At 46.4% G+C, this 26,177-nt stretch overlaps 1 protein-coding gene across 1 annotated transcript in view; it reads right to left on the reverse strand.

Moving 5' to 3' along the window:
• The window catches only part of SVOPL (SVOP like), a gene marked incomplete at its 3' end in the record, with an annotated part of 55,829 nt that overhangs the window by 4,706 nt on the left and 24,946 nt on the right, over positions 1-26,177 (reverse strand). The window contains exons 9-14 of the mRNA XM_080701239.1: positions 25,991-26,064; positions 21,079-21,290; positions 19,952-20,063; positions 17,979-18,060; positions 17,454-17,543; positions 7,081-7,194 (exon numbers count right to left, since the gene is read on the reverse strand). Of these exons, the coding sequence (XP_080557365.1) occupies positions 7,081-7,194; positions 17,454-17,543; positions 17,979-18,060; positions 19,952-20,063; positions 21,079-21,290; positions 25,991-26,064 (684 nt within the window). The remainder of the gene's footprint in view (positions 1-7,080; positions 7,195-17,453; positions 17,544-17,978; positions 18,061-19,951; positions 20,064-21,078; positions 21,291-25,990; positions 26,065-26,177) is intronic.

Here is a 26,177-nt window from a genome sequence, read left to right on the forward strand (position 1 = left end):
TGGGGACCTGAGCTTGCAACTGGGCTAATAATTCAGTCTGTTCTTCTACATCCTGGTCATCATCTGTCCTGTTGGTTAACAAGTACTCTTCCCCCAGTGGACAGGTTGCAAAGATGCAAGAGGGGGCTTGCCAGCTCAAGGAGGCACTATCACCATGAAAAGAGATAGTTACCTGAAGTTATTGTGGTAGGTCATGCCCCAGGAGGGGATAGGGGCATTCTGGCATGACTAGAAATGAATAATAATTCCTTTTTCCAAATTAATAATCCTGGCCTTTGTCCAAGGGTAAATGAGTTTTTCAATAGAAAAATGCCTTTTCTATTTTATTTATTTATTTATTTATTTATTTTTCCGGGTCTGGGAATAGAACCCAGGGGCATTAGATCGCCGATCTACACCCCCTGCCCTATTTTTTATTCTTTAGTTTGAAACCGGGTCTCACTGAGTTGCAAAGGGCCTCACTAAGTAGCTGAGGCTGTCCGCGAACCGCGATCCTCCAGTCTCAGCCTCCCAAATGCTGGGATCACAAGCGTGTGCCACCGCACCTGGCTTTTTTTCTATTGAGGCACTCATTTTTCCAATGGCCTTCTTCCTTACAATATACACTGATTTTTCCTAATGGGGGTTGGTCCTGATGTCGTCATGTCCCCCTTAATGGAGGCCTTTTCTGCTTAGAGAAAAACAAGAGGGCGGCCAGGAGGATCTTAGCCAGGCGTTTGGCTAGTCTATCCTCTACGAGGTCTCGATTATCGAAGACCCAATGGGCTATTTCTACTAGTTCAGACTGTACTTTTCCTTCAAAACCTTCTAATTATTACAATTTCTTCCTAACATCTGGGGGTGGCCGATTGGAGACAAAGGCCAAATTTATGGCCTGCCTATTTTCAGGGGCCTCAGGGTCTATGGAAGTATAAAACAGTAGGCTTCTAGAAGATGATCCAAGAAGGCTCTTGGTGCCTCCGCGGGGCCCTGCGCAGTCTCACTCACCTTAGGCACATCCGTGGGCTTGCGAAAGCAGCTGCTCGTTCCCCCTGTAGAAGTTTAGAAACTCCTTACCTCTGTCTTCACTGGGGTCCCAATTTGGGCATGTACTCGGGAAGACAGTCGGGAGGTGGGCAGGATCTGAGGTGGGGTGCCCATCAGGGCCCAGCCCGCCACACCCCGTGATGAACACACTCCCTCTCTTCAGAAGTAAAAAGGGTCTGAAGGAGCTACTGGCAGTCATCCCAAGTGGACTGGTGGGTAAAAAGGACTGACTCGAGGAGAGAGATGAGGCCCCGGGGGACCTCAGGGAAGGAGGGATTTTGATTTCTCCACTTGTAGAGATCACTAGTAGTGAATGGGACACAGGCCACGAAAGGGCCAGAGGCCAATGGGGCACGGTGCAGGGGAGGAATGGGTTCTCCTTCTGACCCATAGGCAGAGCCAGCCCGAGTATGCGAAGGTGAGGAGAGGGGAAGGGTGTCTGAGAGTTGGTGGGGCAGATGGGGGATGCCGAGGAGGAAGCAGAGGGCAAAGTGAATGTTGGAGGGGGTCCGAGGAATCGTTGGGAGTCTGAGGAATCTCTGGAGGACAAGGGGTCGGGGAGGAGGAAGAAGAGGAATTGGGAATTTGGGGACAGGTGACAAGAATAGATTTCTTTCTCTGCGGCCATAAAAATGTGAAGGCGGGGGTCACGCGGGCAACCTGAAAGACAAACTTCAAGCCATTCGGGTTTATCAAAGTGGGTGTCTATCCAGATTTGAATACAGGCGGCCTGGTCTGGGTGCCCAGGTCTACCAAAAATGACCCGTTGGACGCGGAGGGTGGTGGGAATGTCGGTGGTGCCCTCTGTTGGCCAGCCGACATAACAAGTCGGCTGTCAATCTCACACAGTCTGCAGAAAACAAAAGGACCAACTGAGGTTTCATTTCTGGAAATCTTGAAAATGATCAAGGAAATATTTGGGAAAAACAGAAGATGTGACAGGGGGCCGGGACGACATTTTGTCCAATCACTGGAGTCAGAGTGAGTGGCTGCGTCCAGCCTGTCTGAACTCCCCAGATGGTCAGCCTACCAGAAATCCAGGCGGCTAAACCAGAGGGTGTCCAATTGTGGACTCAGGGCAGTGGCAGAGAGTGAGGCTGAGGAACGTCTTCTCAGGAGCTCCCCTCCACCCTCTCTGCCAGCCTGAAGGACCACAAAGGGAGGCAGAAATTTGGTCCCCACTGGGATTTCCAATTATCTCTCAAATGTCTAGCTGGGGCCTCCAAATGTTCTACGCAGGTTAAGCAAGAAATGAGAGACTCAGGAGTCCAGGTGTCTGTGCCAATAGAAGCCTTTATTAGCTGCCCAGCGTGGTACCCTCAGTCCAGAAGTCTGGCTGGAGGGGCACACCTACCAGACATGGTTAGGGGTTTAAAAAGGGAAAACCCACAAACAGGTAGCCCAGCACCAATGTTACAGAAGCAAGAACTTGGGGTTAGCCTAATGTTTCAACTTGGTTACAAAATTGCAGAGAGAGAATGGGTATAAAATGACCCAGCTGTTAGTTAAAAAAATGAGTTACTTTTGTTTTTACACAGGTACATAGCTGGACTCTTTCCACTTTAAAAATGGGAGTGAGCCAGCCTCAGGGGTCCCCAGATTCAGTGGGCCTCAATAACAAGCCAAAATAGCAATAAAAGGTAAAATATAAATGTAGTTTTAGGTGTTGCTGTGCACACAGCAGTTTCCCTGCAGCAGAAGCGAAGTCATTACATGATATCGGAAAGCTGCACACTTTAATCCTTGTCACATCGCAGAATTGAGATTCTGCCCGTCTAAAATAGTGGCATGAATGTAGAAATGGGGGAAAATGACTTCATTCCCAGCTTTTTGGTAATTATATAGAGGCCAAACTAATATCAGCATATTTTATGAATAAACGACAGAGACTGTAATTTAAACAAATCTACTAATTTTAATTTGAAATTGATGACTGTCTAGTGGTTTTGAAAGGTTTAGTTACAGCGGTCCAGTTCTTGCTCTAGCTACATGGTTTCTGTCCAGCTTAAGCTACAGACCTCACGGGAGAATATTCAGGAATGTGTTCTAAGATTTAATAGACATTTAATTCATCGATGTCAAGAAAAAGTCATCTTCCTTCACCGGCTCCTGTTGACGTGCCTTTACAAGCTTGGTTCTGTTTTATACAAGGTCTCCTCGGGAGACCAACATGCAGCTACCCAGCTTTATTCCCGTGTGTACCTCGTGTTTTAGATACATACTGAGTTTGTTTATTACTGACGAGCATAGAGAAATGAGGTTTTAAGAAAAAATGTGCCACAGCTCTGAAGATAAAATGCATTTTTCTCCTCTGGTAGGCATAGCTTTGCAGGTCTTCATTTAATTTGCTGGGGGGAAATAGGAAATGATTTACTAGATCAATAATAACCCAATGCTACCTTTATAAGTTTGTTATTTTAGTATACTACTGTCATTCAGAAAAATTCATGTTTTTGGGGAGTTTTTAGTGTATTGGATTTTTTGTTTTGTTTCTACAGTACTGGGGATTGAACCCAGGGCATTCTAACTCTAAGCTATACCCCCATCCCTATTTTATTCTTTATTTTGAAACAAGGTCTCACTGAGTTGTGGAGAGTCTCACAAGAATTGCAGGCTGGTCACAAAGCCGTGATCCTCTGTAGCAGTGCCCCAAGTCCTGGGATTACAAGCATGCACCACCATGCCCAGCTTAGTGTATTAGTTTTTAACAATTTTTTCTACTTTCGAGATAGAATATCTCAATTTGCCCAGGCTGGCCTGAAGCTTGCCGTCATCCTGCCTCAGCTTCCCTCTTAGCTAAGGCACAGGCCACACCCCTACACCCAGGGTTCTTTTTTTGTTTTTTGGTGGTACTGGGGTTCCTGGAAGCCCTTCTACCTCGGGGCTACACTCCCAGACCTATTTTTACATTTTCATATTGGAAACAGGGTCTCCTAAACCAGCGCGCGCGGCTGGCTTCGAACCTGCGCGATCCTCCTGTCTCCGCCTCCCAAGCGCGGGGATTACAAGCGTGCGCCACCACGCCCAGCTTGTTTTGTTTTTTTAATGAGAGTAATTCTAAAGTATAATCAAAGCCAGACGTGGTGGCACATGCCTCTAATCCCAGTTTGGGAGGCTGAGACAAGATCAGTAACATAGTAAGACCCTATTTCCAAATAAAAAATTTAAAAGCGCTGGAGTTATAGCTCAGAGGTAGAATGCTCTTGGGTTCAATACCCAGTACCACAAGAAATAAAGTATAATCAGTACCACTTTTAAGCTAGTTTAATTCATCCAGTGAATTACTAGAATGCTGTCTGTGTCTGTGTTGAGAGGAAGTTAAAATTTTGGGCATCTTTGGATAAACATTTCTAGGAGCTGTGCGTGGTGAGCACTTGCAACAGTGAGAAGTGAGTGTGTGTGTGTGTGTGTGTGTGTGTGAGAGAGAGAGAGAGAGAGTGTGTGTGTGCACGTGTGAGTGAGTGTGTGTGTGTGAGTGTGTGTGCGTGTGTGTGTGTGTGTGTGTGTGTGTGTGTGCATACTAGGATCTGCCCTAAAACATGTGGCCATTTTAGTGGCGGAGTTATCATGGGCTCTGCTCATATGAATGTATTGAACCTACATATTAAAGTTCTAAGAAGACAACACTTAAAAGGCTGTGAACAGGCAAAAATAATTTCACTACTATGCTAAAACCAAGTCCCAGTCCTTGGACGGCGGACGTGACTTGAATGGAAAATCTCTTGAGCACATTAAGTGGTAAACTAGGCTCATATATACATTTGTGTCACTATGAAAAATTGGAAGGGAATGAAATATCAGCATAAGATTTAGCATCTTAATATTCCAGCCTTTTAGAAATACTAGAATGTTCCTTTACACAAGGCACTTGTATTCCGTGTGCCCTAGTTTACTCGTTTATATAAGGGATATGATATTACGGTCCTTCATTTTTATTTATTTTTTATTTTTTGGTGGTACTGGGAGTGGAATCCAGAGGCTTTCTACCTCTGGGCTATACTCGCAGACCTATTTTTACATTTTTTTATTTGGAAACAGGGTCTCACTAAGTTGCTGAAAGCCTCACTAAGTAGCTGAGGCTGGCTTCGAACCTGTGCGATCCTCCTGTCTCCGCCTCCCAAGCACGGGGATTACAAGTGTGCGCCACCACGCCCGGCTGGTCCTTCATTTTTAAAGACTCGAAGGAGCATACAAGTCCTCTAATTCACTTAGAAAATCCACTTTTCAATGAAGGAACCCAAACAAACCCTTAATTTCATAATTGTATGATAGGTCACCTCACCTATGATTAAAATGTAAATTACAGCTGAGTGTGGTGATCCATACCTGTAATCCCAGTACTTTGGAGGCTGAGACAGGAGAATCACGTGTACAAGGCCTGAGTCGACAACTTAGCAACACTCTCCGCAACCCAGCAAGGCCCTGATTCAAAGCAAAAGATTTTAAAAAGGGCTGGGGGCATAACTTCAAGGTAGAATGTCCCTGAGTTCAACCCTCAGTTACACACACACACACACACACACACACACACACACACACACACACACACACAAATACTGATATAGACCTTTTTTCTTTTTCTTTTCTTTCTTTTTCCTTTTCTCCCCCACCCCCCACCCCCCGCCCCGGTACTGGGAATGGAAACCAGGGGCATTCTATCTCCAAGCTACACCCCCAGCCCTATTTTTTGTTTTTTATTTTGAAACAGGGTCTCACTGAGTTACAAAGGGCCTCACTAGCTGGGTGTGGTGGCGCACACTTGTAATCTCCCCCCTTGGGAGGCGGAGACAGGAGGATCACACTGGTTCGGAGCCAGCCTTGCTGGCTTAAGAGACCCTGTTTCTAAATTTAAAAATATAAAATAGGTCTGGGAGTATAGCCCGGAGGTAGAAGGGCTTCCAGGAACCCCGGTACCACAAACAAAAACAACAACAAAAACAACAACAAAAACAACAACAAAAAAACCCCAAAGGGCCTCACTACATGAACCACGATCCTCCAGTCTCAGCCTCCTAAATGCTGGGGTTACAAGCGTGCACCGCCACGCCTGGTTTAGGCCTTTTTTATTTATTTGGTAGTGCCTTCCAGATGTGGTGGTGCACGCCTATAATCCCAGCAGCTCAAGAGGCAGGGAGGTTAAAAGTTCAAGACCAATCTGGCAATTTAGTGAGACTCTGTGTCAAATAAAAGCCTGGAGATTTTGCTCAATGGTAGAAACCCCTCCATTTAATCCCCAGTACCAAATAAGCAAACCTTGCATCGACCCACAACAAAACACATCTGTCTCCAGCTTGCCATGAGGAGGACAGAGGAAGAGTGCAAAGCACTTTGAGCCACTGGAGCCTCAGGACGGCCTCCTGCTAGCACATCCCTGTGATCCTAATGCTCGGGAGCCAGAGACAGGAGGATCACAAGTTCAAGACTAGCCCTGGCCACTTAGCCAACCAGCATCCTAACGATCCCCCCACTCCCCATATACATCCGTGCCCATCCGTACCAGCAACAAGCTCTCAGGCAGGAAAATGGCAGAACCACCCCCTGTGCTCTGCTGTAACCATCTTCACTCGGTGCAGCCGCCGTGCAGAGGGCTGGGAAGATCCTCTCCTCCACAGCTCGCCACACCCTATGCTCTTGGGGCAACCTGTCTTACGTGAGCAGTGTCTGTGGTTGTTAGTGGATGGCGACTGGTGCCCTGCGGAAGCTTTGGCTCCACGCTTACCACAGGCACTAGGGGAGAAGAAGCTGGACCAACCAATGTATAAGGACCGCCTCTGCTTCCCTGGCCACCTTCAGCTCTGCCGCAACACTTTAGTCCAGACAAAAAAGGGGGAGGGTAGAATGTACTAGTCAAACTACAACTTTTCAGGCGGAGTTCTGAAGTGAATTCTTATGCTGACGTCACTTCTACTCAAAGCCATATATGGGAAAGATCAGAGGCCCAAACGCTGAGTTATAACACATCACCCCTGCTTAACGAAGGATGCCCGCTACCCGGTTTACTTGCTTTGACGCAGAAGTGGCAGTTGAGACGTAGGAGCTCCCTGCACCACGCACCTGCAGGGCTCGCCCTTTGGTCTCAATGGGGAGAGTGAACGCGGAGATGGCGCACACGACGCAGACAGACGAGAAGAGACACAAGGCTCCCAGGAAGGATGCGCTCATGAGAACCTGCAGGTCACAAGAGAGTGGTCCTTTGTGTCAAAGGTAAAACCAGGATCCCCGTGGCCCACACACAGACGGTCATTAGCAGCCAACTCTAATGTGCGTTCCCGACACTGATTTACTGGGGCCAGCCTGGTGTGGGCGTTTTGTGTGCCTGGCATTCACACGCACTGGCAGCCTGGGCTTCTCCCTGTCGGGCATCGCTAGAGCCGTACCCCCGAGAAGATAGAACAGCTGCCCACACTCCCACCTCTCTGGTACCAATTCAGGTTGTGGAACTTCCAACCTTCTCACTCCATAGCATACCCCTCTGCCGAAGGTCCTTTTCCCCTCCTTGACTTCTGATCTGACAAGACCACAGAAAGTTTTTCAGAAGGACTCGCAGGGTCTTTGAAAAATTACTACTGTGCCTCCACTCTGTTCAAAACACCTCATGTGACGACCCCACTATTTTGTGGGGGGAGCGGGCCTAAGGGTGGAACCCAGGGACATTCAACCTGTGAGCTACACCCCCCCTTCCTATTTTTTATTTTTTATTTTGAAACAGGGTCTCACTGAGTTGCAGAGGGCCTCATTAAGTAGCTGAGGCTGTCCACAAACTGCGATCCTCCAGTCTCAGCCTCACGAATGCTGGGATTACAAGTGTGCGCCACCACGCCCAGCAAAGACCCAATTTCTATTCACGTCCATGTTCCCACAGTAAGAATGGACCTCTGCCCACCTGTATACATCTTTTAAACTAGACCTTTCCACTCTGGTCCTGGCCGGGTCAGAGGCCACAACTCACACTGCAATTTCTCTGGGACTGTGTTCAATTATTGGCAAACAGCTGAGCACTGCATAGCTCAACTAATCTTAACAAAGATAATTGACTGGCAAGGGATTGAGGAACTGCGAGGCTTTCAAGAGTCAGAATACTGCAGTTTGCAAAGACCTAGTCCAACCTGCTAACTTCTCAGATGAGTCTTCACTAAGTGACGAGTGCTGGTAACTTCTGCCCCAAGTCACAGGCCTGACAGCCAGCGAGTGTCAGTACCATTGGGTAAGCTCCCGTCAGACGCCCACGTGGGAAGCCCATCTCCTGTAAGTCAGGCCTGCGACCTTCCAGAATGCTAAGTAATTCCACTTACTCAAACAAAGGCCATGATATTAACCTCACTAATTATCTGGAGTTGACCTAGCAAGTGAAAGGTGCTATTCTCTGAGTTTGTTTCCCAAAATAAATTATAGTTTTTACCAAAGGAGTTTGTGTTGTATGTTGCCACACGGCTAGAAAACCAGGCTTAGGAAAGAACTGGCGATCTCATCGCTGTCATTTGTGTTATAGAAACCAAAATCCTACCAGAATGAGTTCCAGACCATCCCCACTTGGCATCCTTTGTACTAGTCCTGGGCAGCACGAGACCCGGATGGGCTGAGTCTAGGTCGTGCCGCGGCTCTGCCAGCCGTCAGAGCAACTGCCTGCACTTCCTGGCTTCCCTAGAGGTATAGATTGGAATTCAGAGCAAGGCTTTAGCAATCCGGTATCGACTTGTTACTGGATATTCTTCCAATAGATTCTGCCTAAACTTACCAAAGTTAACTTCTATTATTTGCAAGCAAGAACTTTGAGTAATACCTGATTATAAAAATACTCTAGGAAACTCACATGGTGGTGCACAACTGTGATCTCAGTATGCGGAAGGCTGAGATGGGAGGATTGTGGGTTGGAGGCCAGCCTCAGTGACTTAGCAAGACCCTGTTTTAAATTTTTAAAAGGAGCTGGGGGTGTAGCACTGAGCACCCATACAAGGCGAAAAATCATCTAGAAGGCTGGGGGTATAAGTGGTAGAGCCCATTCTAAAGCATGCACAAATGCTTTAGAATGCCCTGCGTTCAACCCCTAGCACCACAAAAAAAAAAAAAAAAAAAAAAAGAATCTGGGAGCTTTGTTAAAATGCATATTTCTAGAGACCACTCTAAATTTACTGTATCAAAAAGAAAGAGATGAGGCTGGGGCAAAAAGGAAGATTACATAATAACAGAAGAATCAGTCCACCAATCCTGGAACCTCTGCACCCAGCAAGAGAGCTCCAAGGCTGGGCGCAGTGGTACAACCCTGTCATCCCAGTACTTGGGAGGCTGAGACAGGAGGATCACAGGTTCCAGGACAGCCTCAGCAAGTAGTGAGATTCTCATCAACCTATTGAGACCTTGTTTCAAAATAAAAAAACAAATAGGACTGGGGGGGGATATCTCACAGGTAGAATACACTGGATTCAATCCATAGTAGCACACACATGTGTACACACACACACACACACACACACACACACACACACACACACACAGAGCTCCAAAATAAATTCAGCACAAACCAGTGGAACAGAAAGAAAGCGAAAATCCACATATAGTTGAAGGCTTGTGTGTGTGTGTGTGTGTGTGTGTGTGTGTGTGTAACTGAGGATGGAACCCAGGGACATTCTACCTATGAGCTATATCCCCAGCCCAATTTTTTATTCTTTGTTTGGAAACAAGTTCTCACTAAGTTGTGGAGGACCTCACTAAGTAGCTGAGGCTGGCCACAAACCCGGATCCTCCTGGCTCAGCCTCCCAAGTGCTGGGATTACAAGCGTGCACCAGCACGCCCAGCTTAGTTGGAGACTTTACTATCCCTTCTCAACTAATGGAGCTACTAGGTAGCACATCAGGGATGCAGAATAACTTTGTGATGCCATCTGCCAACAGGATTTAATTGATGACTGTGGGAGCTCATCTGAGGTCCACAGGTGCTCATGGAACTTTCGCCAAGATAATGCAGAAACTAGACCACAGAGTGGACCTCAGCAGATTAAAAATAACTGAAATCATAATGTGTTCTCTGACTCAAATGGTGTTAAACAAGCTGGGCACGGTGGCGCACATGTCTAATCCCAATACTTGGGAGGCTGAGCCAGGAGGATCGCACGTTTGAGAACAGCCTCGGCAATGTAGTGAGACCCTGTTTCAAAATAAAAAGTAAAGTCGGGCCTGGTGGCACACGCTTGTGATCCTAGCGCTTGGGAGGCTGAGACAGGATCGCACGGGTTCGAAGCCAGCCTCAGCTACTTAGTGAGGCTCCCAGCAACTCAGTGAGACCCTTTTTCCAAATAAAACAAATTGACTTTGGAACCACTATTTTCTCCAAATTGATTTCCAAGAACCCCCAGTACCACAAAAAATAAATAAAATAAATTAAATTAAATTAAAAAAATAAAATAGGGCTGGGAGTGTGGCTCAGAGGTGAAATGACCCTGGGTCCAATTCCCACTTTCCAAAAAGTGGTATCAAACTAGAAATAACAGCAAAATCTCCAGACATTTCTAAATAATCCATTAGTCAAAGTCCAGAATGAATATCTATAGATATAGATATAGATATATAGATATAGATAGATATAGACATAGATATAATTTTTTTTCTTGGTACTGGGGATGGAACCCGGGTTATTCGACCTCTGAGCTACACCCCCATCCCTATTTTTTATTCTTTATTTTGAAACAGGGTCTCACTGAGTTGCAGAGGGCTTCACTAAGTAGCTGAGGCTGTCCTTGAACCGTGACCCTCCTGTCTCAGCCTCCCAAATGCTGGGATTACACACATGGGCCACCACGCCCAGTTTAAGAATATATTTTTTAAATGCACTGATACAGATAGATACTCATATAAAGAAATATACTTTGAAAAAATAAATACATTGAATGGATGAGAAATACATTAAATTTATGGGCTACAGGAACAGAAATAAAAACACTTCAAAATAAACATAACAAGAACTGGGTAAGAAACATGAAAAGTACAGGTATATAAAATTAAATGTACTTTAGTTCTTATAAAGATGCAGCCTGATAAAAATATAATTCTTATAAATATCTGTAATTTTAATGAAAATTAAAATCTCATTAGGTTCTTGGAAATCAATTTGGAGAAAATAGTGGGTCCAGAGTCAATTTGAAAGAATAAATATGTAACAAAAACCAGAGAAACTGAAAACATGGGGATGGGGGAGCCTGAGGGCAGTTATTAGCCTACGAGGCATTAAACATGAAATTGCAGTCATTAGCAGTAGAGTGCTGGTGCCAGAACAGATCAGTAAGGCGATGGGCTACAAAATACATCCAAGTATCTATGGAAACTTGGTTTTATTATAACAAGCATATTAAATCAGTCGAGGGGAGGCCAAGAAAGAATGACTAATGGTTTTTGAGAGCTAGATCTTTATTCGGGCCTTATGAATACATAAGTTGTGAACACGTTAAAGAATTTAATGTTTCATAGGAAACCCTGAAAGCTTTTGAACTTTCAGGGTTTCATAAATAATTTCAGAAACATGGAAGAACAAACAATGAAGACCCTTGAAGCCTGACACAGGACACAGTCACCAGCAGCAAACACAGCCAAACATACTAAGAACTGGGAAGAAACATGAAAGTTATAAGTATATAAAATTAGATGTTGTTTGGTTCTTATAAAGAGGCAGTCTTTAAAAAATACAATTCTCACCGGGCGTGGTGGCGCACGCTTGTAATCCCCGCGCTTGGGAGGCGGAGACAGGAGGATCGCGCAGGTTGGAAGCCAGCCGCGCTGGCTTAGGAGACCCTGTTTCCAAATTAAAAAAAAAAAAAAAGTATAAAACAGGTTTGGGAGTGTAGCCCGGAGGTAGAAGGGCTTCCAGGAACTGCAGTACCACCAAATAAAATAAAATAAAGTAAAATAAAATATATAAAAAATACAATTCTCCAAAACATCTACAATTCTCATGGAACCTCATTAGGATTTTGGAAATCAATTTGGAGAAAAGAGTGATTCTAAAGAACTTACCCAGTTCTTGGTATGTTTGTTCTGACTACAAAAACGTAAAACTTTCTAGGCCAAGCACTTGGTAGTAAAAAGGCAAACAGCACAAAAATATAGCGCGATTGCAAAATGGCTAATGGCCTGTAGAAAGAACGCTAATCACGTAAGTGAGCAATTTCTTATACTTCTTCTTTTTTTTTTTTTTTTTGGTACTGAGGATTGAACACAGCGGCATTCTACCTCTGAGCTACACCCCTAGCCAAGTTCTATTTCTTACTGGAAACAGAGTTTCACTAAGATGCTGAGAGCCGTGCTAAGTGTTTGAGGCTGGCTTTGCATCGGTAATCCTCCTGTTTCAGCCTCTTCAGTACCGGGATTACAAGAGTATGCTACCATGCTTGGCTAAGTGAGCACGTTTTTAAAAAAAGAAATACAAGCAGATCATAAATGAAAAATATGTAACCTTATTACTACTGAACAGTATACAAATTAAGGTAATATGTAATTTTTGTCCACTAATTTGAATAAAAGCTTAAAATCTTACCATCTCTTTGTTGATGAAAAAAAAAAACATGTTGTTTATTGACATGAATAGATATTTTTTCAAGAAGGCATACCAATGACCAAGAGGTACACATAAAGGTACTCAATCTAATGAATCATTAGGTAAGTGCAAATCAAAACCACAAGAAGAAGCATCTCCTTGGTTGGCCATTATCACAAAGGCACAAGAAGCCAGCATGGGGGTACACACCGGTAATCCCAGTGCTTGGGAGGCTGAGACAGGAGGATTGCAGGTTCGCAGCCAGACTCAGCTACGTAATGAAGCCCTCCACAACTTAGTGAAACCCTATTTCAAAATAAAGAATAAAAGCCAGGCGTGGTGGCACACGCTTGTAATCCCTGTGCTTGGGAGGATGAGACAGGAGAATCACAGGGGTTTGCGGCAAAACTCTGAGGTAGAATCCCTCTTAGTTCAATCCCCAGCTCCAATAAATAAGTGAATTAATTAATTAATTAATTAATTCAAAAAGGGGCTGAAGGTGTAGCTTGGAAGTAGAACATCCCTGGCTTCAACAGCTAATAAGAGGAGGAGGAGGAGGAGGAGGAGGAGGAGGAGGAGGAGGAGGAGGAGGAGGAGGAGGAGGAGAAGGAGGAGGAGGAGGAGGAGGAGAAATAAATCACAGAAAGGATACAATTTGGAACCTGAAAACCCAGAACAGTAAGGTAACTATTTAGGAAACAGACCCCCAAAAAAGTTATAATGAAAGCAAATAATTTACTCAAAATAACAACAAAAAGTCATAAAATGCCTAAGAATAAGCTTAAGACATACAGGATCTATTTGAAGAAAACAATACAATCCCAGCAAGGGGGATAGGAAGGAAATGGAAGAGATGAGATGAGCCTGAGGCAGGTAGACCACAGTCTGAGGAAGAGTTAATTTTCCTAAACTAACTGGTGCATTTAATGAATTAACAAAGTCTTAATAGGACGTGGGCAAACACAGGAAAGAGACACTGGTAAAGTTGAGTCTATAAACTGAATGTTCTTAGGCAGAAAAAGGAGAGTATAAACATGAATGAAAGACAAATGGGAAATTGGGGGAATTGTTTACAGATTATTTAGAATGCCAGAAAAATGGTTAAAATTCCATACATATAACAAAGAATTATCGCAAATCAATGCCTTAAAGACCAAATTGAGCCAGGCATGGTGGCTCACACCTGCAATCCCAGCACTTCAGAGGCTGAGACAGGAGAATCACAGGTTCAAGGCCAGCCTCAGCAACTTAGTGGGGCCCTGCTTCCAAATAAAAGACAAAATAAGGCTGAGGGTGTAGCTCAGAGGTAGAATGCCCTTGGGTTCAACCCCTAGTTTTTCTTTAAAAAAGATGTTTGCATGATAGTTTGTTTTCCTAATGAATGGACTCCACTGACAGCCCTCTACAAAGCTTTTGTAAAGACAGGATACGCTTCAATGCGCCCATCACATGCTAGACCGCCTCACTTCCAAAGGGGGCAGTCTTGCACTGGCACACCCCCACTCTCCCCAGCGCCCCGCCCTGTAAGGACCTGCACTGCCAGCTTGGTGAAGCCCAAAGATGCACCTGTGCTAGGACTTGATCATCCATGCAGGTACCGGCGATCTGCTCATCCCTGAACCGAGGGAGCGCTGGAGTCGCAGACCAGATGTCTATGCCTCTCCAAAGTCCAGTGAAATCCTAACCCCCAGTGTGATGACATCATACATAAAAGTGGGGCCTTGGAAATAATTAGGCCCTAAGGGTGGAGCCCTCGTGAAGGGGATCTATGCCCTTACAAAGGAGGCCACAGGAGCACTCGCCCCCTTTTTCCAAACGTGAAGGCAGCCATTTGCAAGTCAAGAAGAGGGCCCTCACCAGACCCCACCATGTGGGCACCTTCTCTTGGACTTTCAGCCTCCAGTGCCGTGAGAAAGCATTTTCTGTTATTTAAAAGTCACTCTGTGGCCGGGCGTGGTGGCGCACGCTTGTAATCCCCACACTTGGGAGGTGGAGACAGGAGGATCGCGCAGGTTTGAAGCCAGCCGAGCTGGCTTACGAGACCCTGTTTCCAAATAAAAATATAAAATAGGTCTGGGAGTGGAGCCCGGAGGTAGAAGGGCTTCCACGAACCCCAGTACCACCAAAAAATAAAAAAATAAAAAATAAAAGTCACTCTGTGGTATTTAGTTATGGTAGACTGAACTAAGACCTGGCTGGGGTTAAGGTGCCTGACTTCTGGAAGTTTCCTAGAATAAGGGATGGAGGCACAGTCTCGGACCTGTCATCAGAGGCCTTGTGCTGATCACTTCTGTATTTAAGTGAGTCTTTAATACTTTTGTAACAAAATTCTGCTTTTTTTGTTTTGTTTTCTAAGACTATATACGCTTTTTATTTCTATTACTATTGGTTTCGACGAGATTTCTCAAAACATTCTCTTCTGGTATGTGTTGATGGTGCTGGGGATCAGATTCAGGGATCTTCTACCTCTGAGCTTCATCTTCTTCTTACTTTATTTTGAGACAGGGTCTTGCTAAGTTATCCAGGCTGGCCTGGGACTTACAATCCTCCTGCCTCAGCAACCCCCCCTCCCCCCCAAAAAAAATTCTGTGTATATATGTGTGTAGATTGTACCCAGGGGCTTTCTATCACTGAGCTACACCCTAGCCCCATTTTATTTTTTGTTTAAAAACATGATCTTGCTAAGTTGCACAGGGCCTCATTAAGTTGCTGAGGCTGGCCTAGAACCTGCAATCTTCCTGTCTCAGCCTCTCCATTACTGGAATTACAGGCATGTACAACCATGTTCAGCTTAATGAATATTCCTCCTCCTCCTCCTCCTATTTCCTCTTCCTCCTCCTTCTTTGCTAGGGATTGAACCCAGAGGTATTCTACCTCTGAGCTATACCCCCAGCCCTATTTTATTTCTTAATTTTAAGCAGGCTCTCACTAAGTTGTTGAGGGCCTCGCTAAATTTCTGACGCTAGCCGAGAACTTTCGATGCTCCTGTCTCAGCCTCCAAATACTGGGATTACGGTGTGGGCCCAGTTTCTTAATGGCATTTAATGCTCAGAACAGACCTATGTAGTATGCTGTTATTCATCTTCATTTTACAAAGGAGTTTGTCCCAAAAGGGGAGAGTCAAGCACAAAGCGCCGAGAGCCCACCCAGCCTGGAGTGCGCGGCAGAGCAGAGCCCCACGGCCCTGGCCGCCTGGCCCCAGTTCCTACTCCACAAACCCACCCCAAAGCAGAGCGTCCCCTGGCTTAAATACCCCAAGTCCCCAAGGAGAATCCTCCGGGCAGCTGAGAACCCAGAGGCTCAATTCCTCACGAGAGCCGGGAATTGAACCATCTCATCCAGAGAGAGTATTTCACGCTTTTCTTTCACAAGTAGGCTCTCCGAAGATGACAAAAATAACAAAAACACAAAAGAATTTCGGAAAACAAAAGCACAAGACAAAGGCAGCCACCATTTTTTCTTAAAACAGATGGGAAAACATTCCCCAAAGAGTTGAAGACATTCTCCAAGGAGTGAAAAAACTTTGCAGTCACAAATTTCTCTATTAAATTATAGGAAAGGGCTGGGCGTGGTGGCACATGCCTGCCAGCCCAGTACTTGGGAGACTGTGACAGGAGGATCAGAGGACTGTGATCAGCCTCCACAAGCAGTGAGGCCCTCCACAGCTTAGCAAGACCCTGTTTCAAAGTGAAAATTAAAAAGGGCTGGGAGTATAGCTCACAGGTAGAATATCCCTAGGTCTAGTCCCCAGTGCCATGAAAATAAATAAAGCCCCTGGGATCAATTCTCAATTAAAAAGGTAATGGCGGAAGAGGAGGAAGAGAGGGAGGAGGAAGAGGAGGAAGAAGAGGAGAACGAGAAGGAGGAAGAGGAGGAGGAGGAAGAGGAGGCAGAGGAAGAAGAGGAAGAGGAGGACGAGGGGGAGGAGGACGAGGAGGAGGAAGAAGAAAGGAGGAGGAGGAAGAGGATGAGGAAGAGGAGGAGGAAGAGGAGAAGAGAGGAGGAAGAAGAGGAGGAAGAGGAGAAAATAGTATGTACATTGGCATCACCTCACTCAGAAAACCGACTTTCTCTGTTAATAGCCACAGTCATGCACAGCTCTGGCTCTGGGCCGCCACAATGTGGCTTAAACAGGGACAAGCCACCAGACCTAGGCGCCTCCGAGGGATTCAGAACAGATCCTTGTGCTCTGGCGGCCAGAGTGGAGAGCGTCTGGGAGCTACAGCGATGCCACGTCCCCAGGCGCGCGCAGCACCTGGTCTTCAGGGAGAGAGGGAAGCCTGTGGCCCAGATGTGACCGGGTGCCCACAGGAGCCGGGGCGCTGGAGGGGATGGGCCAGGCCCACTGAGTGGCGAAGGCCGGCCAGGTAGCTGAGGCCGGCCGCGAACCACGGTCCTCCAGTCTCGGCCTCCCACGTGCGGGGATTACGAGGTGCGCCGCCACGCCCCGCACTCAGTTTTTTGCTCCAGCCACCTGGATTTTTGCTTCTTGTGGCTAGAGGAGAATGACTGTGCAGAGGACCAGCGGTGCACCCCAGGGTCCTGACACGCAGCCCACCGGATCTACCTGTCTTCTCTCAGAGCAAGGTTTCACCCATAGTTCCGCGTTCCCTGGATTTTATTCCCGCCTGCGCCAGCTCTGCCTGCACGCTGAGCTCCTGCCCGGCGCCGCTGTCCTGCACTGCCCGCCTGGACGGCCCATCAGACCACAGATCCAGCAACAGCTCTAACTCAGAGCATCCCCGTTCAGCTGAGAAAATCCCTGATGTGATACAACACCTGCCATGAACTGACCCGGAGCCTGGTGGCATTACTGTAGCCTCTTTCCAAATAGCGGGGCCCTGTGAGGTCAGGAAATCCAGGGGTCCCCCCCCACCACTTCCTCAAGCTCACTCCACGGCCGTACCTGGGAGATGAAGGGTGCCACCATCGCACCGATGCGGCACAGGGAGCCGCTGGTGCCCATCCCCAGAGCGCGCATGGTGGTGGGGTAGACCTGCAGGAAGAGATGCGGAGGCGCCGCTCAGTGATGTCTTCTCCTGAGTCTTCTGCCCGTCTCTCCTCAGCCCCGGCTTTAGGACACATAGGACATCAAATCAATTCCGAACAGAGCAATGCCGGTTTTCTCTGGGACAAGCCTTTGATTTTTTTTTTTTAAAATGCTTCTGGGGCTTGAACATGCGAGGCAAGCATTTTACCAGTAAGCTACACCTCCGGCCCCTTTTTTCGAAAAGGGTCGTACTAAGTTGCCGGGGCTGGCCTCCATCCTGGGACCTTCCTGCATCAGCCTCCCAAGCCGCTGGGATTACAGGCATGTCTGGTTGGGGCTTAGGAGGTAATCTTTCAGCTGTCTCAAGCACTGTAATCTTAGGACACTAAGTATCTCACCTCACACGCCCAGAAAAAAATCCATCTCTTCCCAGAAACTCACCTCCGCAGTGTAAATATAGATGGTGTTAAAGTTTGCCGCCACCAGGGCCCTGAGCATGAAGAGGAAGCCGATGAGGCCAGCGCTGGAGAGGAGGACACAGAGGGAGCTGTGGATCACGGAGCGCTCCCGGGCCTAGAGAGGCCCCTGAGATGGGGCCGCGCGGGACTCAGAACCTCTCGCTGGCTTAATTGTGGGGTCCCAAAGTCAGCTTCCACCCAAACCTCCCCCCAGGTGGACCATTCCAGCCGAGCACCTGCCCTGAAAAATGGTACGGCTTGCAGAATGCGACACACGTTCATCCTCGGTGTTCATGAGAGACTGGATCCAGGATGCTCAGCACCCAAGGGCGCCCAAGCCCAAGGATGCCCAAGTCCCTGCTCCCAGAGGCAGTGCGTGCATGGAGCCCGCACGTCCTTCCGTAGACTTCAGATCATCTCTAGATGACTTACAGTATCTATACGATGTAAAAGCTTATGCAGTATTAAGGAATACTGACAAGGGGGCGAGGGGGACGTCTAAACATGCTCGGTACAGATGCGTGTTTTGTTTGTTTTTTGCAGTACTGGGGATGGAACCCAGGTGTGTGTGTGTGTGTGTGTGTGTGGTACTGGGGATGGAAACCAGGGACTTTTCTACCTCCGGGCTATACTCCCAGACCTATTTTATACTTTATTTGGAAACAGGGTCTCACTAAGTTGCTGAGAGCCTCACTAGGTAGCTGAGGCTGGCTTCGAACCTGCGCGATCCTCCTGTCTCAGCCTCCCAAGCGCGGGGATTACAAGTGTCGCCACCATGCCCAGCGTCCCCGGGGCATCGACTTCTGAGCTACACCCCCAGCCCTATTTTTCATTCTTCAGTTTGAAACCCGGTCTCACTAAGTAGTGGAGGGCCTCACTGCGTAGCTGAGGCTGGCCACAAACCTGCAATTCTCTTGTCTCAGCCTCCCAAGTACTAGGATTACAAGTGTGTGCCGCTGCCACTACCACCGGCTCAGTCCGAAATTGTAAAGAATATTTTCGAGCTGTGGCTGCATGTGTGGGTGTAGGACCCACAGGTATAGAGGAGAAAGTGTACATTACAGCTCAAGCCATTCTAGAACTGAAAATGAAGAGTGAAAAGAATTTTGCACCACAGTTTTGCTGTATTGTTAAACTGCCCTGGCACGGATCCAGATGATTTCGTAAACAAGTATGATCGTTGTGATCCAGGGAGCTTTGCAGAAACATAGAGAACGTATTTTTTAATGTCTGTAGACAGCACACCTTCTCTTCCTCACACCAATCTAAATATTTTGGTGGAAAAGATGAGTACCCAACACTGCCCCATGCCCCCTGATAGTTGGAGAAGGCAACAGAGAGAAGTGGGCGTGGTGGGTACCAGGCGTGAGCTTCTAGTCAAACAAGCAGCCGATTCTCAACTCGGGAAGGGACGCAGCCCAGGCCCATGGAACATCAGGGGCCAGGAGACCGCCTCTGAAAGCCACCGCGCAGTCTCTGTTTTTGTTTTTGTTGTTTTGTTTTGGGTACTGGGGATTGAACTCAAGGGCATTCTACCTCTGAGCTATACCCCAGCCCTATTTATTTATTTATTTATTTATTTATTTATTTATTTATTTTTATTTTGCAGTACCGAAGACAGAACCCAGGGGCATTCTACCTCTGAGCTACACCCCTGGCCCTATTTTTATTTTTTATTTTGAAACAGGGTCTCACCGAGTTGCAGAGGGCCTCACTACATAGCTGAGGCTGGCCGTGAACCGCGGTCCTCCTGTCTCAGCCTCCCAAATGCTGGGATCACAAGCGTGCGCCACCACGCCCGGCTATTTTTTATTTCAAAACAAGCCCTCGCTAAGGTGCTGAGGCTGGCCTCCAACCTGTGATCCTCCTGTTTCAGCCTTCCAAATACTGGAATTACAGGCATGTACCATAGTGCCCGGCAACTTGTTTGTTTTGAAACAGCCCAAGAGAAAGTACCTTGAAGTACAAATATTGAGGAGAAGGAAAAACAGAGCCGTGCACCCCATGGTGATGGACAGGCTCAGCCGTCGCCCCAGGAGATTGATGCCCAGGATATTCAAGGGGTTCACTAGAAGGCAAACGGAAACGGCAGTTACTGGGGGCTTGCGACAAAAATGGCATCAGTCAACCCTGGCGCAGACGCATCGTGTCATTTCACCCCAGCCCTTGAGTAAACCCTGTCACGTTGCCCTCAAATTCAAACTCAGATCATGACGCCCCATATGCCTTCCCACGTGGATCCGAGGATGACAGGCACTGCTGCGCATAAAGAATGTTTTATGCACATGATACTTACTTTATCCGCGACTACAAACCGCCAGTTTGTGAGACCTATATTTTAAGGGTTTCATACTATTTTTCATCGAATTCAAGGTATCGCTGATTTTTTTTTTTTCCACTGAGGATTGAGCTCAGGGACATTAGACCTCCAAGCTGCACCCTCAGCATTTTTTTTTTAACTTTGAAACAGGGTCTCATTAAGTTGCTGAGTGTCTCACTAAATTGCTGAGGCTGCTCTCCAACCTGCAATCCTCCTGTCTCAGCCTCCCAAGTACTGGTTTTACAGGCATGCGCCTGTTTGATTCCTTTAATTTATTTATTTATTTGTGTGTGTGTGTGTGGTGCTGGAGATGGAACCCGGGGGCATTCTACCTCTGAGCTATACCCTCAGGCTTTTTTATTCTTTATTTTTGAAACAGGGTCTTACTGAGTTGCAAAGGACCTCACTAAGCAGCTGAGGCTGGCCGCGAACTGCGATCCTTCTGTCTCAGCCTCCGTCCTTTGATTTATTCCCTCCTTCGATTTAAGTTCTGTCCTTTTATATCAACCAAGTCAGAAATAATGCTGCCATCCGAAATCTAACAAGTCATTGTAAGACACGCCCTGATGTCAGTAATGTCAACATGTGGAAAATACTGGCCCCTGGAATTGACTAATACAGTCATTCCAAACTTTCCTCCCCCACACCAACCCGAGATGTGCACTTGCCGCCGTAGGGGGACGCGCTGGGCAGGAGCACATCACGGGGTGGCCTTTGTTTCCTGAGCCTGAGTCACGCGTCCCCAAACAGAGAGGCCCCTTACGAGCAATTTCCCCGACGGTGCTGATGATCATGGTCCTGTAGTCAGAGGGCGCGAACAGGTGGCAGTGGCAGGGGCTCTGACTCTCCTCCGAGTGGCCCCCGGACACCACCACCTCCGACGCCGACTCTGACTTGGAGCCGCAGACCAGGTCCCGCTCCAGCAGCTCGGCGCTGGCCAGGATCACCCCGTAGTAGGCAAAGGAGATTCCCAGCCTGCGAGTGAGAAAAGACAGTCCTTAGCAAAGCTCACGCTGGACCCAAAGGACAGGAAGAACCACAGAGGCAGAGGCAGGAGGAGAGGGGAGGGCAGCCCAGGCCGAGGCCCAGGACAGGAAAGGCAGGGACAGAAAGCCCGGCGCATACAATGTCCGTGCAATTGCCTTTTGGAGATTATATGCAAATATTTCTGTTAAGTATAAATTTAGGAGTATTTGGGTGTGACAGTGCACACTGGTAATTCTAGGACTTGGGAAGCTGAGGCAGGAAGATCACAAGTTAGTGGCCAGACTCAGCATTAATAGTGAGGCCCTCTGCAACTTAGTGAGACCCTGTTTCCAAATAATAAAATAGGGCTGGGGATATAGCTCTGAGGTTCAATCCCCAGTACCACAAAACAAATTTTGGAGTGAAATTACTGGGTCAAAAGATATACACATTTTCAACTGTAACTGAGACCTCCAAACACTTTTCCGAGGTATTTATACTAAATTGAATTGCTTAAGCCGAGCATAGTGGCACACGCCTGTAATCCCAGTATTTGGGAGGCTGAGACAAGAGGATCACGGGTTCAAGGACAGCCTCAGCAAGCATTAAGACACCTGTCAACCTAGGGAGACCCTGTTTCAAAGTAAAAATAAAATAGGACTGAACTCAGGGTTATTCTACCTCTGAGCTACACCCCAGCCTTACTTTATTTTTTATTTTGAAACAGGATCTCACTAAGTTGCTGAGAGCCTCACTAAACTACTGAATCTGCCGCCCTCCCATGAACCTATGATCCTATTATGTCAGTCCCCGAGTACTGAGATTACAGGAATCTGCCACCACACCAGGCTCAAACGTATTAATATTTTTGGTGACATACTTGTCCAAATCATTTGTGCCTATTTTCTTTTTTTTTTCCCCCTTCGGTACTGGGGATGGAACCCAGGGGCATTCGACCTTCGAGCAACACCTCCTGCCCTATTTTTTATTCCTTATTTTGAAACAGTCACACTGAGTTGCAAAGGACCTCGCTAAGTAGCTGAGGCTGGCTTTGAACCTGCGTGATCTTCCCGTCTCAGCCTCCCAAGTGCTGGGATTACAAGCTTGCGCCACCACGCCTGGCCTTCTTTTGCCTGTTTTCACACTTGATTGTCTATCTTTATACTGTTGAAAAATATTAAATGTATAACATATATATGTGCTTTGTGTATATATATCTTTGTGATGTATATGTCTCCAAAATATTTTTTGCATATATTGTAAGAGTGCTGTGAAAGACGTCCCCCTCCCTCTATAGAATTAAGTTAGGGAAATCCCTCTCCCCTTATAGAATTAAGATATTAGGATATAGAGTTAAGATATAGAATTAAGTTGGAGTAATGTTAGTGATGTTAAAAGTTGTTTTTGAGAATTAAGATGTTTGGATTTAGAATTTAGTTAGTATAAACTTGCAAGTTCCTGCTTCTGATAACTGCCTGCTCAAGTTCTGGCTTCTGTAAAACTGCTTGCTTATGCCCCATTTACCTTAATGTTAAAAGTTGTTTTAATCTAAGAGCCTGGTTTGCTGTTAAGAATTGTTTTAGGGTTAAACCTGTCTTTTAAGATTCTTGTCTTGCTGCTAAGGAGCCGTTTCTTTAAAGTTTGAAATATTTCTGAAGTATTTTAAACATGTTTTAGAACGTAAAGCTACTTTTCTTGGAAATGAGTTCTGAGCCTGCCACAGTCTTATCTGCAAGCAAACATCTGGCGGTCCATAGCCCGGGCTGGAGGTTACCATGGTAACCAAGCACACACCCTGCGTGAGGGAGATAGTCACTCCTTGGCGGGCGGTGACGTGGACAGGCTGTCTTTTAAAGCTATTTGCTGTGATTCAAGTGTGTAGTGTGCTTCCTTTGAAATTATTGGTTGTACTTGTTTACCTTCTTATTTGATTGGTCGTATCCTAATTTTGGCGGGCCATGACATGTGTGACCACTCCCTTCTGAGGCTATAAATATGGACCCTGAAGTGGGCTCTGGGTCGAGCTCCGACCGCTTTCCTTGCTGTCTACTGAGGCTGAACGCTAGCTCGGCCAGAGGCTTCCTCTGGTAGCTGCTGGGCAATCCCTCTACTGACATTCAAGCTAGTGAAGGCGTTTTGACCACTGGCGTGCCAGTAAGAGCCGCAGACCATAAACTCCGCTTGCGATTTGCAAGCTTGGTGTGTCCTTTGTTATTTGGGTAAGGGGGCGACTCTTGGACCCCTCAATATATACTGTAAATTTCTTCTCCCAGTTGGTAACTTGCCTTTTAGGAGTCTCATGACACAGAGTCACTAATTTTTCTTTTTTTTTTTTTTTGGCACTGGGGATTGAACCCAGAGGCATTCTACCTGTGAGCTACACCCTCAGCCCTACTTTTAAATTTTTTATTATTTATTTATTTATTTTTTGCTGAACCCATTTTTTTTATTGGTGCATTATATTCAAACATCATATTGGGGTAATAAAACTTGTGTGTACAGACATGTACACATCACTGATTTAACCCCTGCCTAATTCCCACCCCATTCCCTCCCCGTCCCTCCTTCCCTTGCTTGGCTTAGTGGTTGACTTCGATATGTTTAAGTACATTGTGTGTTTCAGAGATTTTCCTCTTCCCCCCTCCTTTCTCCTCATGTAGGTTGCATTTGCTCCTCTGTAGGATTTCCTTTTTCATCTAGAGTTCCTCCTATGACCCATTTCTCCCTAGCTCTCACATATTAGGGGAAAGCATCTGATTTCTTATTTTTTGTGGCTGGCTAATCTCACTTACCATAATGTCCTCCAGTTCCATCCATTTCCCTGAAAATGATGTAATTGAGTTTTTTTTTAAAATGGCTGAGTAAAATTCCATTGTGTACATATCCCACAGTTTTGTAATCCATTCATCTACTGATGGACATCTTGGCTGGTCCCATAGTTTGGCTATGGTGAATTGTGCAGCTATGAACATAGATACACATGCATTAGTTTGGTAGTTTGTTTTCTTTTCTTTTGGGTAGATACCCAGTAGTGGTATTGCTGGATCAAATGGTAGGTGTGTTCCCATTCTTCTGAGGATTCTCAGGGTCTAAATTGCAGAGGGCCTCACTGAGTTGCTGAGGCTGGCCTTGAACCTTCCATCCTCCTGTCTCCGCCTCCCAAATACTGCATTACAGGTACATGCCACTGTGCCCAGCCAAAGTTACTAATTTAATGTAGCAAGTGATCAGTATTTTTCTGTGTGTGTGCGTGTGTGTGCGTGTGTGCGTGTGTGTGTGGGGGGGTACTGGGGTGGAACCCAGCATCCTTCTATATCCAGGCTATACCCCAGCCCTATTTTCATTTTTATTTTTTTATTATAAAACAGGGCCTCACTAAATTGCTGAGGCTGACTTTGAATCTGCGATCCTACTGTCTCAGACTCCCAAGTACTGGACTCAGCAGCGGGCACCACCACGCCCAGCTCAGTTCTTTCCCTTCTACTTGGCATGCTGTGTGTCCTCTTTACCAAGGCCAGGGCTGCCGGGGAGTGAGCAGAGGGAGCCCCGCAGGAGGCCGTCCCCCGCATCTGTCATTGGCGCCTTGGAGGGACGAAGGAGACCGGGCCACGAAAGGCAGGGAACGAGCCTGTGTGCTCATAAGAAACACTTAAGAACTGGTTGCACACCTTTAGGGGTTCCTTTCTGTTTTAAAATTTTTATTATGATATGTGACTAGGATACACCAATGAAGGTATACAATTTTTTTTAATCTATTTCTGTTGTTGTTGGTAGTGGTGATGTGGTATGAGTAGAAAGATAAGATGTTGATAAGGGAAATACCTGGATTCTGTCTAGTGTTTTTCTCCGCAGAGCACTGACAGTGGACATAGAGTAGCACCCTTACCCGCGGAGGACGCCTGACACCACACGTGTATGGACCTAACACTTACCTATGAAAAAGTTGGGGTTTAGGTTGTTGTCCTTTTGTTTTGTTTTTGTTTTGAGGTACTAGGAATTGAACCAGGGGTAGTCTACCTCCAAGTTACACCCCCAACCCTATTTTATTTCTACTTTGAAACAGGGTCTTGTTAGGTTGATGAGAGTCTCACTGTTTGCTGAGTCTGTCCTCAAACCTGCAATCCTCCTGTCTCAGCCTCCCAAGGACTGGGATTACATATGGCAAAGTTTAATTTAAAAATTAGGCACAGGAAGAGATTAACAACCAAAGATTAAAAAAAAAAAAAAAAAGAACAGTTTTAAGCCGGGCGTGGTGGCGCACGCTTGTAATCCCAACATCCGGGAGGCTGAGACGGGAGGATCGTGGTTCGCGGACAGCCTCAGCTACTACTTAGTGAGGCCCTCTGCAACTCAGTGAGACCCTGTTGCAAAATAAAGAATAAAAAATAGGGCAGGGGGTGTAGCTCGGAAGTCGAATACCCCTGGGTTCCATCCCCAGAGCCGCAAAATAAATAAATAAATAAATAAATAAATAAATAAATAAATAGAAAGGACAATTTTAACACTGTATTATGATAAGAAGCACTTGACTGTGCTCTCTCTCTCTCTCTTGAAAGAAGACAACTATTACTGTTTTCAGACCATAGTTGACCTGGGCAGCTGAAATCCTGGCAGCGAAGCCCCACATAAGAAAGGACGGCTGCATGTGAGTGCGTTTCCTCCAAATGCCCATTTGTTTTCTACTTGTTTTGAAATCACAGAGCGCTCACCATATGACCCAGATCTGCAGCGTGGTCCGTAAGTACTTAGCATCCAGTAGGTCTGCAAATCTTCCTCTTTTTTCCTAGGGTAAGAAAAGGGGGGAGACAATACATTCGTCAGGTTAAGGATGAACAAATATTTCTTCGGTATTCCAGATAACAGAAAAGGATGGCCAAGCGTGGTGGCGCGTGTTTG

Source organism: Muscardinus avellanarius, assembly GCF_963383645.1.
Source record: "Muscardinus avellanarius genome assembly, chromosome: 9".
Taxonomy (NCBI): Eukaryota; Metazoa; Chordata; class Mammalia; order Rodentia; family Gliridae; genus Muscardinus; species Muscardinus avellanarius.